Here is a 15561-nt window from a genome sequence, read left to right on the forward strand (position 1 = left end):
GTTTTTTTTCTTTCTAATGGTTTCAGTGTTACAGAATGAAAAGATTCAGTTGTGATTTCACCTACATACACGTATGCTTTGGGAAAATATTCTGCTGAGCTCTTGAACGTATAAGAAGTGGCAGATTTTTAGGCTGGACTCCAGAACCGTCCCACTTATCTGCAGATTATATAATCAAATCCTGTGCGTGTTTCATGTCGCTAGGACAAAGTACAAACAGCAAAGTGAAATTAATTCTTATATAAAAGGAGGCCAGGAACTGCTAGATTTTGCAGCATTATTGCAGCAAAAGTTGTGGGAGTTTTTTGTTGTTGTTTGTTTGTTTGTTTTTTGGTGGGGTTATGAGGATGAAATATGGATTGGATCCATGCTGGACCCAGGCAGCAGGTAAAGCTCTGCTTACTCAAGTCATTCTTGTGCACAAGGATGGCTTTTTGTATGTGGTCAGAGGTCAGCTGCAAAATACAATATTTTATCTTCCCACATTTTTGAAGAAATGTAAGGCAGTAAGGGAACATTTGAACGCCATATTTTGAAATTTTTTGTTTTGTTTTGCACTTTGCCATTTGTGATTTGTCTTTCTAGCTGGCAATGGCCACAACTTAAAAATTACAATACATCTTGAATGCTTCTGTGCATCTGAAAACTGTTCTATCTCTTGTTGTGGTATTTTGAAAAATATTTGCAGAAAATAATTCCACCATGATCTTGGGGTGCCTAAAAAATAGTGGCAGTTTTGACCTGTATTAACTGAAGTGTTAGAAGTTTCTCAGACTTTCACTGAGCACTGATGTGCTTTTGGTGCGACAGATAGCCTGGTGGAGGCACTTTGGTGGATGCAGGATCCGGGCCCTCCGTACTGCCGAGCTTTTTTCAAAACCTCATTTTGCTTTTTAAATGTGTTACAAATTATGTGTTGAATAACATGTTTAAAAAATATCAGTCGAAAGTGTTAACAAAAGCTCTTAGATGATAGCCCATCATTAGCTGTTGCTATGCCATCCCTTGTATTGGATGTCTCCCCAGCCTGTTTTTGAGTAGACTTTTGCATTTTAAATGCTCTTTTATTATCTGTTGCAGCTTGTCTTCTTTTTTTTTTCCCTATGCTTTTACTGCCTTGCCTGTCTCTTTCTTTTCCCATTTCTGATTTTTGTGTTTATCATTAGTTTGTCGCCTTCTGTTTGTCTGTGGTTCCGCATATCTGAAGCAGCTAGCCATTGCAAAATGCAGTGACTGTAGTAAGCAAAGCAGTCCAGTTGAAAACTAAAATCCATCTTGGTTGTTCTTCACGGTTAGCAAGGGCCTACAAAATCCTGTACATTTAATTTTGAAAGAGGCATGGAAAGGAAAACAACCCAAACTATAAACCTCAAAACCTGAAGTCTCCATTCCTCTGTACTCAAAAGGCAACTCTAGTTATATAAATCAGAAATCAGTGTTTTCCTTTTTTGCTTTTTGTTTTGTTTTGTTTTTGTTTTATTTTGTGTTTAAGATATGTCTTTGGTCTAGATATACACTGGTAGGAGAAAGAAAGTTAAAGATCAGTTCCTCCTGCATTAGTTGAAATCCTTAGCCAATGTGCAGTGTATGTGTACATAGTACTAGAAGGGAAATAAGCATTTTTCTGTCTGGAGGAACTACAACATTGCAATCCAGTGACCTGAAAGTTAATAGGAGTTGTTAGCACAGTCAAAGCAAACGAATAATTACCCCCTTACTGAAAGTTTGTTTCACTTCTGATCCATCTGTATTTTAGTTCCTGTGCTGCATGCTCAAGGCATGCAGTACCTCTCTTTTCTTTCCAGAACATCAGCTACCAAAAAGTCAAATGCATGTCTGCTTGGTGCTCTCTGAGGATGAAAGTCCATGTGCTGCAATAAATCTGATACTGGAAAGATGACACTGTAGCAGTGGAGAAAAATTGGTTAATGGTAAACTACTCAGCTGTTACAGCTTTCCTCCTTGCTTAAGAAGTACACGCTGGTCTAGTTAATTCCCTGCTTTAGGTTTAGTTAATCCAAATGTTTTAATAGCTCTCAGAGACAAAGGACCTATTTGGTTCAATTTAAGCTGTTTATTTTTCTAATATCAGATTACAGTGTAACAGGACTTTGATGTACGGAGGAGCAGTGTAGGCTAGACCTAAGTTCTGGCTGGCCTGTTTCTCACAGGAGCCTGGGGGAGAATAAAAACAGGGAAGGCCTATCACGTTTCTTCAGAATACCTAGCTTCTCAAAAACTGCACCTTGGGAACTTCCTCAGCTATTATTGCATGGTTTGCAGTTCTCAGGGAATTTGAACCATTTTTTTGTTTTTGGACCATTTGAAATTGTAGGAACTTCAGTGACTTCAGCGTGTCATGGAAGGTGTCTCACAGCAGTGATGCTGCTGAAGAGCCTCCACCTTTGGATTGGTTTGAATATGTCTGTGCAAGTTGCATTTGTTCCCAGTTCCTGCAATGTGTTGCTGAAATGGTAATACTCAGAGGTCATTGTTCTGAAGGTGAAGTTACGATTATGCTTCTGTTTTTTGCATTTATCTTCTAATTTATTGACTGGTAATTGTGGTGTTCTTCATAGCTGGTGCTTGTCCACCGTGCTGTGCTCTATCATTTGCAAACTGACATCTTTCTATGTTCGTTTAATGTATTTAAATGCAAGAAAATCAGCTGTTGAAAAGTGACTGTTTCATCTTATCCTTCCCTCAAGTCAGAGCATTATGGAATAGCTACTTTCTCTATGCACCACACTTGCCAGTTAAACCTCTCTGTGATGTCAACTGTCTGGCCTGCTTCAGTGGAAAAACTTCTGACAGAATTTGAAATGATGAACTTCTTTCCTGAGTAGAATGAGTTGCTGTATTTATTTTTTATTGGCAAATCAGACCATCAGAACAGAAAAATTCCATATCTGCTTAGTAATTGCTTAAACATTTAATTTATGGCATGACTAAGTGCATTCCTGATAGGAGTACACGTTACTGTTGTTTGTATTCTTCCCTCTCAGTAAATTCCCTCAGTAGTTTGTCTTGGAGAAGACTTGATGAAATCATTCTGATTAGCATGCTGCATTAGGAATTATCTTTCCTGCTTCAACATACTGTATTGTTTTTTTTTAATTTATTGTTTTCTTTTGTCATAGCAACTCTGAAGACTATCTTGTTGGCTGACACAAGGCAACGTAGCAATTGATGGTTGTTATTTCTGTGTATCTACCAGATGGGATGAACATAATCTAAGTTGTGCTTATGTGGATATATAATGAACATTTGAAATTCTTGAGCTACGTGAGGCAAAAAGTGACTCAAAAGAATTAAACTCAGTGAGTTAAATTCATATTTCTTTGCCAGACAATAATGTGTAACGTTAGTCCAAAGCTGTTACATTACATGGGGTCTGACATTTGCACGCATCCTTCTGGTAGCCTTAGTATGTGGAACATTCCCATAATTCGGAATAAGCTACTGCTTATAAATAAGTGCAGATATGAATTATTAGAAGCAGGCTATAACAATTTGTGGCCACATTTGTGAAGCACTTAATTTTATGTATATTTTGAATTAGTTCCTATATCTTTTGTTCAGAAATGTGTCAGGAAGTATATAGGGAGTCTTAAATATTCCATCTCTGACATGCCTGAGAAACAGCAGAGATGAAATTGTTTGATGATGAGACTTCAAATAGAATAATTCAGTTGAAAGGGACCTACTAAGATCATCAAGTCAAAATGTCACTTAGCACTCTATATCCTGGGTTTGGTCTGAGAATAACAGTTTCACAGGTCAGTGGGTTTTCTGAAGAAAGAGTTCAGATATTGAGCCAAGCTTAATGTGTACTTACAGCTTTGAGAAAAGGCTTGAAAGATCAAGAAAGAAAAATTGATTCTGGAGTTTTCAAGATGAAATGGATTTGAGAAAACCTATTTTGCCTTTCCCAGTGTTATCAAATTATCTGATTATGCACTGTTTTTCAGCAGCAGTCCTGCTTTGTGCTGCACCTGGAGTGAAATGGCCTGAAGAGTGAATTGGACTGTGCAGTGAAGGAGAGATTGTTCATGTTCAGAGGATGTAAAGGGAGAGTGGGATGTGAGGGCATGAATCCAGCTTTTGGACCAGTGTAGAGTGTCCACAGCTACAGCCTATCCTGTGTGACACTGTCAAGGCAGGAATTTTGTAACTGAGAGGAGATCGGTTTGGTTTAACTTCAGGTGACTGAATTTTAGTTTTAGTTTGAGTTTGTCACCAGCGATTCCATTACACAGTCAGTGGGAAAGAATCACCGCACCTAGACTTCAACCCATCCATTTCATTGCAGACTTTTGTTCTTAGATTTCACAAATAGCTACTGGAAAGATGTAGTTCCAAAAATAAATGCCTTATTGACTGTAAGGTGACTAGATGAATAGCTCTGACTTAAGTATCTAATTAAGATATCTAATAAGGTATTACGACTGAATAAGGTAGTATTCCTATGGTCACTGTATGCTCTTCTGTCTTTCTCACTATGTAGTTTGAAGCTTGGAATCTAATTGGAGAAGTATGAAGGAAGCAGACAGTGGCACCAGGGTTTTATTGTATTGACTTTATTACTTTGAATCCTTCATGTGTAAAGAGAATACCAGTGCCTGCCTGAACCGTTTTTTAGTACTGTACACAATTCAGCTTTGCACATGTTCTCTGCATCATGTCTTTGGATTGTGGTTTCACAGTGCCCTTCGTCCTTCTAACCAATAGCACAGATATCCCTGTTCTGATCTTCATCTGATAGAATTTTATCTGCCTGAATGGCTGCATTACTTGTCACTGATCAGGTCAGCCTCAAGACTTGAATATTATATGCAGTTCCTGTGTCCTTGTGACTGGGAGAAAAACAGAGGAAGATGCCTTTATCCTTTCTTTCATTTGCCCAGAGCTCCTGTTGACAGCTGCAGAGTTGCAAGATACCAGACCTGAAACTAATTACTGCTCAAGAACCAGTGTCCTAGACATTAAGCCAATGTAATTTGGGAAATAAGTAGATGTTTGGGATAAGTACAAAACATTTCTGTATTATTTGTTTGAAAGTAAATACATGAAACTTTTAGAGCTATTTGTATATTCAGAGTAAATCATAGTGAAGATGAATGACAGTGTTTTAAGTCATTATAAATTCACAGCAAATAATACAGTATCAGTATAATGTATTTTTAATCACCCATAACTGACAATTGTACAACATATAAAGTTGTCATAGGTCCCTTATCCAAGATCAACACTTAATGACCCTGTGCTGACTCTTCTGAAAACAAATATCAATACAAAATATTTTAACTAAAGATCTGCAGTTAGTTTCTTCAAAGTTTAACGTATAATTTTCCATCTTCTTGCTTGTTTTTCTTTGTCAGGTGTTACTGGAGGGATGGATGTGAGTCAGATTAACTTTTTTTGTGGACAGGTGAAATATCTGGAGGCTGTAGATCTTCAGTTTTGATGAGCTGTAGTGGCTGGACTCCAGGGAACAATTACTTGCCTGCATCTCAAGTTGGATATATTTTGAGTGAGCTGTATTAATGTGTTTTGCCATAAGACTTTATGGAAGCTGAGCTTCTTGGGCTGAGGGACTGCACCAAAGCTTACTGTTCTAGATATGTGTTCATAGGCATTTGTATACATGCATGAACACAGCAGGGTAATTTGGTTGCCATATGAATATAAATCTGCAGGGGAAAAATTGAAAGGCTGCTATTGTAGTTTATCAAGTATCCTGTGGTGTTTTTCAGAAAAGATTGCAAATTACATTTTTTGCATATTAAAAAAGCAGCTGCTGCCCTTGAAATCACAGACGAAACCTTACAAGTGCTTTATAATACACTTGCACTAAATTTTTTTTGAAAAACCAGAGAAGTTTATTTCTGTTCATATTTCACTGATTGCCTGTCTGCTGTTTGATAAAGTCTTTAACTTCAGATCAATAGCAAACCAAGAGGAAAAAAAGAAGACATCCTGAAGAGATGACATTCTCTCTAGTAATTTATTAAAATTGTTTCTGTAAGGGAATGAGGAAAGTGTGCTCTACCAGTTCTGATCAGCTGTAAGGGCTCTGCAGAAATTGCATCACTATTATGAAGTTTTTTTTCCATATGAAGAGCTGAGATACAGCTCAAAATCTTAGGGCCTAATTTGTAGTATATTACACACCCTCAAGGTCATTCCATTTCTTAATGCTGTTATGGCAATAGGAATGCTTTTGGAAATGGTGAAACAAATACACCTTGATGCAAAGCTGCAGATGATGCTTCAGTCTAAGGTTAAAGCTTACAATGTCAGCTCAACTGTAGGATGATGATGATGACAATTTTGCTCCTTTCTGTTGATCTGTGTCCTCAAGTAAAATTGGTTCACTTTACTGTAGGTTAACGCAACACTTCTGCTGACCGGTACTGTGCGTTTCACTCTGTGACAAATAATTCCCTTTTAAAATCTGTGTTAAATTTATAGGAAGGTTGATTAGAGTGACAGGCAGCCTTACCTGTGGCTTTCATGGGTTGATGCCTTTTTTTGGTGGAGAATGTGGCAATACTGATTGAATATTTTGAAACTTCAAGTAAGATAATTTGATAAGGCAACAGCTGGTGTCATTTGTTCACATATGTAATGACACTGTATTTACATCTGTAAAAGGTTTCCATGTATAATTTGAAATGATTGCCCTATGTTAAATAGGAGTGTACTGTAATGTAATTTTTCTGAAATACTTGTGAGAGGAGAATAAATATTTTTAATTATTATTATAAATAATAATATATTTTTTAAAAGGAATCTTTCTCAACTGTGTACATTCTGTCCTGTCTGCCTCTGGATCTAATACATTGGACAAATAAAATTCTTTTTAGTGTAGTATATGATGTAAAAAATACATCAGGGAAAAATCATTTGTAGTGCTAAGTGTCACTGGGGCATTAGATAAATGCATTGATTTCAGTTTAAGGTTAATAGGACAGCACTTTTGTTTATTTTGCTGCTGTGCATGCCTCAGGCCTCAGGTGGTGCATGAGTGACATCCACAAAAGCAGGCAGTAGTTAGGATGTCAATAAAACCCACCGGAGATGCTTAGCAAAGCAGTAGAGGTTGTGACATTCTGCCATGTTATGTAAGAATGTACACAGTATGGAGAGACACCAGCCTGTGCTTTTAATGAGATACCTCCTGATATGGCCACATGTCATGTGTTCTGTGGAATTTAATGTTGGAAGGTTTTTAAAAGGGAATGTAGAATGGATGAACTTGAATACTGTCTTCTCAAGTGGTGTTTAGTAACAAAATAGGATAGTCAAATGTGAGAATATGTGCAGCCTGCGTCAATAAAAGTGGGCATCGTTTCTGTTCTAAATGTAAGGAGACACTAACGAAATGTTCCACGTTGTGTCTGATGTTACAGCTTGAGAATTGTCTTGTTGGAAGAGATTGCGGTGAAGGGAAATGCAAATGTTGAAAAATAATACAACACTAAAACTAATTGATAAAAGCCTTGCTCGGCCTTTTTGTATGAAAAGTTATATATGTGATTTTCCTTCTAGAACAGAAAATAAATACAGCTGTGTCTGTGAGAACTGTTCTGTGCTATAACTTGACTGACTGGTCTGGAGAAACTATACAGAAACAAGCGTTATTTGCCACAGAGAGCTCCTTTTGTTCAAGAACTAACTGGATTTCCCTCCAAGTCTGAGATCACAGCAGAACCTTGGTCATTGGAACTTGCTGAGAAACGTGCCTCTTGTTTTTTCTTGGAGAGATAGGCAGAGAATACAGTGGCTCCAGGGTAGCAAAGATTATAGCCAAGTTTTTTCCAGCAATCTAGCCAAATCTGAAGGAGTTTACTCTTCCAGTCAATTGCCTCCTGAGAGCTTTCCAATTTTCAACTTTCTTTTCTTCTCTTCTCATAATCATTGTGACAGAGCACTGGGTTGTCATCATTAAAATTCTTTCTTGCAAGAATTCTACAGTAAAAAGGCATTTTCTGTAGAGGTGACTTAGCTGTTTACACTAGATGTAAAGTAGTCTAAAATTGTACTGATAAGTCTTGTTGGTCTGTTTTTGTTGCTGTCATGTTATGTTTGAATGACATAAGCTGAAACTTCTGTGTAGTGGAGCTCATAACTTTGAAGCTGTAGTGTAAAAGCACATGCAACTATTGTTATTGCCCAGTGAAATCAGGGAGTGCAGTACAGTCCTGTTTTGGCTTGAAAACTTATGAGCAGAAAGCATCCCATGTTATTTTATTTGCAGTACTTGGTGCATTCGTGTTTGAGAGATGTACCCCAAATTAACGCACAGTCTCAAATGGAAGGAAGCTTTAGTACTAGCTTAGTCATATGGTTTTCCATGTGTGTTCTGGCTCCTTCACATAAATCATGATGTTGTAAAATGAAAATAGTGTGCATGAAAATGCTTGATAATGGTGAGAGGTTGCTTTCTAGAGTCATTTCCCTTCTTTCTCTTGTTCTTTAAAGTAATCTGTAGTGTTGCTTTGCTTCATTTGACAGAAGACAGATGAGGGAACTGCTCTTAGCTGAGGTACCCATTTAGCTCTTCCCAGCTTCTGAAGGAATTAATTTTTATTTGCAGTAGTTGTTTAAGGGAGTATTTGCATTACTGTACATCTAAATGGCTAATGGCTGTTACAGAAGGGAACAGACCACCAGAGCCTCTTTGCTGTGCTGTCTTCAAACTTGTGGGGCTTATTCAAACGTGGCTCTCACTGTTGTCCTTTAATTTCTTGATAAACACTCTGCAGTGGTTTTATTGCTTTCCAGCCACCAGGCTGGACCAGGGAATTGCTCTGTAATGTCAGGTTGTGGGTGTAGCGAAGCTGGCAAGGAGGTTGACTAATTTGTGTAGGGCCAGCTCAGCTGCAGGTTCCTCTCTGGCCTCTGGCAGGTCTGCTCTTTTCTTTACCTGAAGTCTCTTTAAATAATGAACAAACGAATGTTCTTGGGAGAGGAAATGTGGGTTGAAATTAATATGTGTCACTGTCTTCCCTTTAACTGCAGTAATGTTTGTGTGGTGGCATTGATAGCCTTCCCATCTTAAAGGGAAGAAGGAATTTCTGCAGATTATTTCAAAACTACTGACGTATTAAACAAATGTTTTGCTCAGTTTAGATATTAGATGATCACTGAATTAGCATCAGAATGTTGGCAGTATAAACTTACTTGATTTTCATCATTTAAAAGAAAGGAAATAACCTTTTTCTGTTAGAATAAACACATTTTCAGGCCTGCTCTCTGTTCTGCAACCCATAAGCAGTATTACAAAGCAGAAACAGTGTTTTTTTTCCTGTTTGTCTATCAGCAGGAGCTTTGATGTTGATGTGTTACTCAGAAGTTAGTTGCTACAGTACCCATCCATCAGCCTCTTTTGGTGTGTGTTTCTATCTCAATGCACTTCTGAACTGGAAGAAAAGAAAAAGAAAAAAAAGTTATTTTTCTGTTAAAATTTTTACCACAAACAACATCCTCCCCTTCTTTTCTGTTTTTAACTTGCATAATGTATTCTAACAACAAATCTTAAAATGCAAATCTTCCTGAACCAAGAGTTGCAGTTTGAGAAAGCTCACTGGGGTTTGCTGAGATCTTGTGCTTGGTAATTTAAACACTTACTTGTCTTATGATTAACTTAATCTAGAGGCTCCTGGGATCTTCTGGTCTGACATGCATATGCATAAATCATAATGGAGGAACTTGCATCTAGTTATTCTTAAATAAGCCTAAGTTCATGTGCAAGACTAGAGCCTAAAGATGTTTGTTGGAAGTAATGTTCTAGAAAGGGAAAACATCAAAATATGTTGAGTTCTTCAGAGGTGGAGCTTTGGTGCTTAATGAACCTTCTTTTTTCTTCCAAATTCATAATTAAGATCTTTCTGCTTCACTTTCCACTGCTTTTCTTCTGTTGTTTGCTAGATTGGAGAGAATTTTCAGTATTTATTCTCCCCCTGTGAAGGTACCTGTGAGCTGCAGAAAATTCCTGGATTTCCTCTTTGATCAGCTAAACAGCTTGAACTCTGTAAGGCTCTTATTTTATGGCATTTTCTACCAGTCATTTTTGCAGGTCTCTTCTGCACTCATCTGAAATTTTTCCTTATCCTTTTAAAATGTGCAAACTGAAGCTGTATCCAGTGTTTGTCATTTCAGTAATGCTCTTTAGGATCTTGTGTATGGATAAGAAAAAAAATCTTGCCTGGGCTTTAGTCCAGTTCTGAAACTGAACTGTTTTACAGTTCACTTCTTTTTATGGCCATATTTGAATGCAGCTACTGTGGCTTCAGGGATGAAGTTTCTCACAATGCCCAGTGAGAATCTCATTGTGGCCTTCTCATTATTGTCTTAAGCTTCAGATTGAGTTATAGTCAAAATCTACCTTTTATTCTTGGAGAGATTGAGAATTTATTTGATGTAATAAGTCAGGAAGCAAGAAGTGTTGTTTTGGCATGATACTAAATGAGAAAGAGAATGCAGTCTTAAGTTTTTTGTATGTATTTGTAACTCTTGTCTTGCCCAAATACTCAGACATTGTGCAAATTGCTTTTAGGCATGTGATCACATAGCTAAAGTGCTCCTGAGTCTGACTTTTATTTGGCTAATCAAAATTAGGTATGATTTAAATATATATCATAAAGACATTTTGTATGCATTTTCATGTAAATGACAATATATATAAAATAAGCATGTATTTTTATAGATATATATGTATCTATGCAGACATCTTTATTTCTGTTAGTGATAAGGGTACATGCATGTGTATATGTGTATAGATACATGTATATATTGGCATGCATCTTTCGTTTATAATCCTGAGAATACAAAAAACTTCAAAATTTCATTTGCTGTATGGGAACTGTATTTTGCATAACTTAATAGTCCTTTAGAGCTGGAAGAATAAATTAAAAAAATCCAGATTGATCTTTGAACTTTGAAGAATCTTGAAAAATATTTCCCATCTATTTAACATTTCACTGCATAGCATGCTTCAGAATTCAGTTATTGTGAAGTGGTGTAATGCTCCAGGCTTGACTAATCATGAAGTTCTAGGAATCTTAGATGAGAGATCTGAGCTGTAATTTGTACTGTAAAAGTGGTTTATGTTTTGCAAGAGTAGAACCTATCTGATTTTACTTTATTGGTAGTCAAGAGTAGTTGTTTTATTTGTGGATTTCCTGTATTTTGCATTTAGTGTAACTGGAGCAAAATACTCCAAAATGATGAGGTATCCCCTGCAGGTAAAAACATGCTGTTCGGTTGAGTAGGTTTCAGGAATGTTCTGGCATGCAGATAACTTCTTATTCTGATCTTCAGTGACTTCAGTATTCAGAACAGGTGTTTAAAGGGAAAAGAATGTGTTTTTATTCCTAACATTTTTTGCCAGATTTAATTAGCTTTACTTAAGCAACTTATGGAAATATATGTTATCATTGGTAAAGCCTTTGCCGATGTTTTACCACTTTCATATCATATATCTACACTTAGATATCACTTTAATAGAATAAACATTAATATTTTATTATCTTTGTATTTATTATTGATGGTAACTATTACAACAATAAATTCTTTTAAGACACTGCCTTGCTCTATAAATTGTTGTGTCAATTGTTACTTATCCTGTCATTTTTTAATTAGTAAAACCCCACAGAAAATCTGAACCCAAAGGATCTGTAATTAAACAATGTGTCTCTTAATCACAAACCAGTATTCTCTTGGAAAAAAAAAATAATCTAAAGTTTGGACCATCTTTGAGATCTTTTTTTTTTTTTCTTAGCGCATTTTGAATTGCAGGGTAACTGCTTGAAAAATATCCACTTGAAATCCTTCCTTTGCAAGCTATGATGAGTCATAGAACAGACTGCTGGTAATGGATAAAATTTTTGTACACATTTCAATAATTGAAATTCTGGCTCTCACTTTCCTCTCTAACAGTTGAATACTGTCTGTGTGAGTTTATATCTCTTTTTAACATCAGTTATTCCATTACAAAGTGAGTAAAGCATTCATATTTTGACTGTTTTAATTTTCAGATGCTAGAAAGTACAACTGGTATCACTAAAGCAATATGACTGTGGGATGGAGGTAGCTTCTTGATGGTTAATGCCCTTAGGCAATGAGTTAGTAACTTCAGATCTGTGTGTAATCTTTGATCTCTTTCCTCTTATAGCACTATTTCTAATTGCAGACATATAAGAATTCGTTCCCGGATCGAAAAGGGCATTTATTTCCAAACTGTACAGTAAATTTCAGTCTCTAGAAACTGATATCTTCCTTGTGTCTTGTGAAACCATATCTCTTTTAATCTCCCCATACGGAAGCTGCAGTGGCTTGGAGTGATGTGGTCCTACCAGTGCCTGTAGAGCACTTGGATTTACCTCATGTTTTTCTGGAAGGAATGAGGAATGATGAGGTTGCAGGCATACACCTCACAGCCTGCTTTCTTCTGCCTGCAGAAACCTAGGAATAAGTGCTGTGCTGTTCCTCACAGGGAGAGGGGACTCTTAGCAGTGCTTGTCCTCTGAGGGTCACCTTGTGCTGGATGACCAGCCCTGACAGGCTTTGCTGCTCACCTACCCATGCCATTCACTTCTAATTTTGGTGATGGCAGTCTGAAAAAAAGAGACAAACAGGACATGTTTGGCTGCTGATTGGAGGGAGAGGATGGCAGAAGAGGTGCTGACAGAAGAGGACGTGTACTTTGAGGAGCATATAGTCTAGGGGAGGTGGGGTGGAAAGGAGCCCAGGCAGCTGCTTCACCCAGGCCACTTATTAATCCATGCTCTGGCCTCTGCAGCTGCTGAGTTTGGATCTTGCTAGCCTTCTTTCAACTCCTGCCAGAAAACAGCTTGTGCTTTTTTAGAAAGACTTCAAGTCCTCCATTGTTCCACTTCTTCTGCATAATAGTCTTTTACAACACAGGCATCTGAAATAGTTGCGATTTAACTGCAAGATGTGGCAATTGGTTTCCTTTCTTTTCAGCCCCACAAGCAGACTGTAAGCCTGTACCAGGCTGCTATTATTCCCCATGCAGACAATTTTCTAGGCATGAAGAAAAGGAATGCTCATTGCTTAGGGGACAGTGTTTTGACAGTTGAGTTCAGTTGCATTTTATCAGTCCTCTTTTGTTAGCTGAAATTGCTTTGCTGTACTTTAAAAGATTTTACAGAAGAACTGTCTGCAGTGTTTTTTGTTTTTAAATGCACTTTATGATGATGTATTGTGCTGTCTGTTAAAAATGAAGAGGATGATAAAAGGCAATGTATTTTGCCGTTTTAAAACACTGATTATGATTATTCTTTATTTAATGATTTACATCTCGAATTCAGTTTAATGGAAAAAAATATCCCCAAATGAAAAGCAGTGTTCAGTAGCACTGTCTATCACAATGGGTAATTTTTATTCTTCCCCACATCTAAATAAGATGCAGAAAATAATAAGAAAATGTTCTTTCTCTTTGACACTCCTTTCCACCTTCCAGTGGTAAGGTGGCCTACCTAAGATCTCCTCTAGGCTTGGCTAGCAATTGTGCTTTCTCAGAGAATGAAAATGACTTTTTCTGGAAATGTTGTTGTATTTTTCCTTGGTGGCTTGGATAACAGTAATAAGATTCCTTTCTAACTGAAGAATTGTTCATTTATATTCCTGATTTCTTCCTAGTAAGTAGGAGGTGCATTACTTGCCCCAGAAGTGTTCTCCAAATACCAGCAGCATGTCAGGCAGCAACAGGGCAGTGGTGAAAGATAAAGGGTCTACAGCACATGACATATGAGGAACAGTTGATGTCTCTGGCTTTGCTCAGGAATTATAAATGGAAGAGGAATGAAAAATGGAGCATGGTGATGGATGGTAAAAGAAGAGACAAAGTTGCAGATGGGAGAACTTGGCCCTTGGGCAGAAATATTTCTTTTGTTGTTATTTTTGTAAGACCTGAGGCTTAATTCTCAGTTCTTCACAGAAAGAGAGGGGAGCGAGAAATTTAGAAAGGCTGAGTTAGTTATCAAAGACAAACTTATCAATGCTCATATGTAGTGTTGCATAAAAGCGTCTTCAAGTGGAAACAAATGTATATGTAGAGATCAGGAGAATAGAGGAGAATTTATGTTGTTGTAGTCACATGGGGAGTGCAAGAAAAATGATTAAAAAAAAATCACGTGCTGTTTTTAGCAGCGTGCTTTCAAGTGAATGCAGGCATAAGGAGTTTCAAAGAATTAGAAGTAGCGTGGAATTTGGGAACAAGAAAATTGAAGGCGTTTTAATCTTGCTAGGGAAAGAAATTTTTCTGGAAATTCACATATGCTGTGACAGACTTAAATCCTCAGTAAACGTTTTTGATAACTGTTTTTTTTTTTTTTTTTTTTACATCACAGAAAGAATTATGTTCATGTGAAGTATCAGAAAATGCTAAACTTTTGTAATCTTGATTGTTTAAAATAGCCTGGCCTAGATGTAACTTGTTTACCTTCAGCTTCAACAACTGCTTATTTAATCACATCTAATTATGGAAACCTATCTATCTACAGAAGGATGAATATTTACTTTAGAATACTTCTTTCTTCTACAATTACATATAACAAGCAGTGTTCCTCTGCTTAGCAATGACTTCAGGGTATGGAGGAAGAAACTAATGGAAAATGGATAGTTCCTGACTTGTTATGTACAGACTCCTAAAGCTGCTTTATCTGTTTTTATCCAAAAACAAATTAACACATTGAAAGACTAATCCCAAAGCTGTGTTGATGCAAACAATTTGCATGCCAAAACAACTAATGGTGTGAAAAAGGGTTAAAAAAAAAAAAAAAAAGGAAGTGATTTCTCAAGATTGATTTTGTTTTACAGTAGTTGCTTAAGTGTGTAAACTTGGTCTTATTAAAAAAAATAAGAAAATCTGTGTAAGCTGCTGGATAATCTTAAATGTTTAACATGCTATTTTTTGTTTGCTTCTTTCCAGATTTGAACATGGAATTCAATCCATCAGACCATCCACGGGCCAGTACGATATTTCTCAGTAAATCTCAAACAGATGGTAGGTTACTCAACTTATTGCTGTACTTACTATTGCAGTTACCTCTTTGTTAGAATGCATGTGATAGCATTGTGATAGCTACTGGATAAATAATTTCCCTCCCTCTAAAAAAGAGGCTTTAATAAGCATTGTATTAGAATTGAAGGAAACCAAATTAATGATTATTTTGTCAGAGTTGGTAGTAGAAGGTCACGTTGAAATTGTAAGTTCCAATTTTTCATGGATAAAGTTGAATATAATTATAATCAAAAATATTTTCCCTAAGTGCAAAATTTTCTGTGCAACCATGTTTTTTGTTTGTTTGTTTTGTTTGTTTGTCTGAACAGAAGGCTAAGGTTCTGAGAAATACAATTTTTTAGCATTTTACTGAAAAAAAGCTTGTGTACCTTAGCTAAGAAGACAGTCCAGAGTTTCCTCTGATATAGCTGATATGTAGGTGAGTTCAGTTCTAGATCTTAATAACAAAACAACCCGCATCCCACTCAAATGTTCTATCTTTTTCTCTCAGGGATTTGAATTAATCA

The 15561-nt window shown here is 36.8% G+C and overlaps 1 protein-coding gene across 9 annotated transcripts in view; it reads left to right on the plus strand.

Annotated features, from left to right (window-relative positions):
* CCNY (cyclin Y) overlaps window positions 1-15561 on the plus strand; it is a 119047-nt gene that overhangs the window by 52428 nt on the left and 51058 nt on the right. For all 9 annotated transcript variants that reach the window (XM_090143097.1, XM_031616003.2, XM_031616004.2 and 6 more), the window contains one exon: window positions 14963-15037. In XM_090143097.1, coding sequence (XP_089999223.1) covers window positions 14963-15037 — 75 coding nt within the window. The remainder of the gene's footprint in view (window positions 1-14962; window positions 15038-15561) is intronic.

This window comes from Phasianus colchicus, chromosome 6, assembly GCF_987193195.1.
Source record: "Phasianus colchicus chromosome 6, bPhaCol1.hap1.1, whole genome shotgun sequence".
Lineage (NCBI taxonomy): Eukaryota > Metazoa > Chordata > Aves > Galliformes > Phasianidae > Phasianus > Phasianus colchicus.